The 4,235-nt window shown below is 36.2% G+C and overlaps 1 protein-coding gene across 1 annotated transcript; it reads left to right on the forward strand.

The window, feature by feature from the left end:
- The first annotated feature begins 756 nt into the window (after positions 1-756).
- On the forward strand, positions 757-3,018 carry LOC137726396 (homeobox-leucine zipper protein ATHB-40). Its single transcript, XM_068465324.2, has 3 exons — positions 757-981; positions 1,291-1,604; positions 2,626-3,018. Exons 1-3 carry the CDS (start codon positions 876-878, stop codon positions 2,851-2,853), a joined length of 648 nt encoding a protein of 215 aa, XP_068321425.1. The 5' UTR covers positions 757-875; the 3' UTR covers positions 2,854-3,018.
- The last annotated feature ends 1,217 nt before the right edge of the window (positions 3,019-4,235 follow it).

Raw genomic sequence — 4,235 nt, forward strand, 5'->3', positions numbered from 1 at the left:
GGCCAACTACACCACATTGTTTATTGACTTCGAGGTGGTCAGGTTTGGGATCCCAACCTAACCGGATTTACAAAGTTTGTGCGTGGTTAGGGTCTTTAACTTTTTCTTTCATACCATAATTGCCCTATCCGTTTTTGGTTAATCACCAAATTAGGAACCCTAAATCAACCATAGGTCACAGGCGGGTTACACTTCCACCAAAATAAGCATCCTAATTTGGCGTTTTAGTGTATATAATTTTCTGTTTTTGTTCTAGTGATATTTACTTTAACTTACAAGTAAGAAGTCTTAGGTTTGATTCTTGTTAAAGACGAATTTGATCTAAATTACTGCTAAACCATTGTAAAACTAATCTCACTCCCTCCCCATAAGTATAGATAATACCGTTTGTTAAAAAAAAAAAAAATCTACTATTGTATCAAATTCAATCATGGCCATCAAAACCTAGATGCATCTTCACGTTTGTAGGGTGAATATGGAACCAAGTTTTAAAGATTATGTTTTTTCTTCCCTATTTTTTAATCTAATATGCGGTTAGCTTTGCATGTATGTTTTTCCCAATTTTCCCTTTAATGCATAAGTGACGAAGAAAGAAACAACTCCAACAACGTGATGCATGACTAGCGCATCCCCATGTTTTTCTACATAGTTAAGGACATTACTGTAAAACTCCTTTTACTGTAAAACAAATTAAAGCTTGAAAGGATGTATGACTCACTCACAGAGAAAACTTTTCCTTATAAATAAGGTCAATGTTGCATCCCAAGTCATTCAACTTCAACACATTTGTTTCTTGAGAGAGTAAGAGGTAGAGAAAAACTAAGAGAGTTGCAGAGAGAGTGACAGAACTAGCTAGCCATAGGAAATCAGGAAGCATGACAACAAACAGCCACCAAATTGTTGAAGACGATCATCAGATGCTACTGATCTCTCACTTGTATTCGGCCTCTGATGTCTACACTCAAATTGTACCCCCCCAAGGTTTGTACTTCAAAAGCATACAAACTTTTTCTAATTTTCGTTCCCTCTTGTTGATGAGAGTTCTTTGATAACGATTGCAGTTCTTAGTCTGAAAACCAATTTCTTAAAGCTACTTTGTTTTTTTAATTTCAAATTTGGCTTGAAATCAGTTTACATTTTTACAAAAAGTAAAAACTGAAAACACAATTACCAAACAAATTTTTGGTTTAAAAAAAATAGTTCAAACAAAACATGTCATTGAAATGGTTATTAAACTGCTCCTTAATTAATATTTTAACTTTTTTTTTTTAATTTTATTATTATGCTTAGGAGCCTCAAAGCCGGCAAGACGACGTCGCAGGAAGAGCAAAGGTGGAGAAGCTGGTGGTGTTGGGCTTAAGAAGAGGAAGCTCACAGCTGAACAAGTAGACCTTCTTGAGCTCAATTTTGGCAACGAACACAAACTGGAGTCTGAGAAGAAAGACAGGCTTGCTTCTGAACTGGGTCTTGATCCTCGTCAAGTTGCTGTTTGGTTCCAAAACCGTAGGGCTCGTTGGAAGAACAAGAAGTTGGAGGAAGAATACTCAACCTTAAAGAAAGAAAATGAAATAACTGTTGCTGAGAAATGTAGACTTGAATCCGAGGTAATTCATCTCTCTCTCTCTCTCTCTCTCTCTCTCTCTCTCTCTTTGTGCATATGCTATTTACTTAAGTGAGTTTTACATCATTGACCTTGTTGGGTTTAGTTTACTTTCTAAAGAAATCGAGGAAAAGTGAACTATAAACTATATAGTAAGTATAATTTACAACTATATATTGTTCAGGATTCAAAGCAAGCATAGCATTTGAATTTTACCATTTTAGTTTTCATTTGGTTTCTTGGTAAGCCAATCAAGGTGGGTTAAAAGTAGATTATATTTTTGTTTTGGGCGTTGATGGGCATTCCATCTTTTTATTTAACTATTCAGTATTTCATTCCTCAAATATATATAGTTTAATTTAGTAGTTTGAGATATCACACTACTTTTGTTTTTATACTAGTGACAGGGAGGAGAGAAAAATTATACTCAAAAACTTCCAGTACAAGGGTAAATACTTTGTTAGGAAGGGTTTCCAAGATATATTACACCAAAGTTGTTGGCTCGTGGTTATGTCTTACTCTTATCCCTTGGAAAGGAAAATTAGAAAACTTAGATAAAAATTAAAAGGACAAGGTGCATGCACCAGGGCCACCACATAGGCACAACACGAACATGCATGATCTGTAGGCTCAAAGAATTGTTGGGTTTGGAGAGTAGGGCTTGTACGAATACACTGTCACATTAATATTTGGTGTCATACAAGTTGCTTGGATTTTGGCATAGAAAACACATAAAGAGTTTTCTTTTTCTGAGGTTGGGGGGTGGGGAGGGGGGATGGACAAACCACATCTTGCTGCCATCTCATTAGACAGCAAAAGACTCTTCTTCCAGCTCTCATGGGACGTCCGCACAATCTTGTTTAAGGTGGTTGGTGTTGGCCCATTGGGGCTTCGCCATGACTCATTTGGGGAACATCACGTGACCACATTTGGTCCACATTGACATTGAGTACATGTTTTATAAACACACAACTTGAAATATATATATAGTTTCATGCATAACTTTTTAAAGCATTGATATGCAGATGTCGAAGCTCAAGGATCAACTCTCGGAGGCTGAGAAGGAGATCCAACGGCTCTCGCAGCGGGTCGATCATGGCGGCTCCAGCAACAGTCCGAGCTCCTCACTCTCCATGGAAGCCATTGATCCTCCATTTTTAGGAGAATTTGGGGTGGAAGAGTACGATGATGTTTTTTACATGCCCCAGAACAATTACATTCATGGCATGGAATGGATGAACCTGTATATGTGAATCTGGATCCATTTAGAACTTTGTAGATAGTAACAAGCTAATGTAAATCGTTATCTTCCTCTATGTAGTGTTTAGTGTGCTTGACTAGGAATTTGGAAATTGATTAATGTACTAATTATTAATATAATAACTTGCCTATCGACTGGAAGTGAGCTGATTAATTTAGTTAATGACTTCATTAATCTTTTAATATGATATAAGTACAACTTGTGCATGCCTTAAATCATTATACGATCATGTGGATTAAGTATTCAGTACACCACCAGAAATTAATATTTTCCCTAAAAATTTTTGCCCGATGAATCAAAATTTGTCAGGTGAAGTGATTTTGCCCGACAAAATTTTTAGTTGATCAGGCAAAACTAGTCAATATTTAGGGTTTTGTCAAAAACTTTACGTGATGGAGAGAGTTGGTTGGGCAAGAAAGCTTTCATTGGGCAAACATTTGACGCCAAGAAAAAAAGGCCGCATAGTGTATGAAATCATTCGACGATTAGAATTGAAAAATCATGATTTAGCAATCATTTTAGCTCCAATTTTGATGATTTTTTACAAATACAATCATCAAACCTAGAAGAATACAATGAAGCACAATTGAAGATCAAGGATATGTTGGAGGAAAAGGCACAACACCGAAAGAAGTATGGGACACCTTCGCCACACTCTTTTAAAAAAGAAACGATACAAGGCTACAACTTCATTATTAGTGGCACAACGGGACATGATTACTTATTCTTAGAAGGTAAAGTCCATATGCTGTGAAGAAACTTTTTTGCTACGGTCAGGGGCAAGAGTGGAGTCGAACCAGATGCCCAAGTGTTTTTAGTTATGTAGTGCATACTGTACAAATATTTTCAACTGTAGCAGAGTTGCTAGCTCTTCCATGGATGGATTAAGGGATTAAGTTAAAAGGATTATACATGAATCGATTACTTTAGTGCACGTTAATCATTCAAGTTGTTCTTTTGCTTTTAAGGTTACAGATTCTATTCCGTTTGATCCTAAAGAAAGTTGATCTCATGTAAAAATGTCTCTCCTTAAAAGATCGTAAACTAAGTTGAAGTTCGATTAGTTAAAGATTATTGGAAGCTGATGAGCTAATATGTTATATGTTAACCAGCGATTTCCACGTCACGCTCATGACGCTAGCTATGTCATGAACTAGAAATCTAATGATTTGTGAGATGGAAGGTGTTTGTTTACTGGGAAAATATCAAACTGAGAACAGTCGGCAGAGAAAATTAAAGCTAAAAGCTTCTGCCTTTTGGATTAACAAAGGCCGTGCTTCTCCAACAAACTATTAAGGGAGCACTTCATAGGTGATACAATAAAATTCTCTCGTACGTCTCTATAAAAAGTGAATAATATAAAAATCAATGTGT

The sequence above is a fragment of the Pyrus communis genome, chromosome 15 (assembly GCF_041283825.1).
Source record: "Pyrus communis isolate YQ-2024b chromosome 15, ASM4128382v1, whole genome shotgun sequence".
Classification (NCBI taxonomy): domain Eukaryota; kingdom Viridiplantae; phylum Streptophyta; class Magnoliopsida; order Rosales; family Rosaceae; genus Pyrus; species Pyrus communis.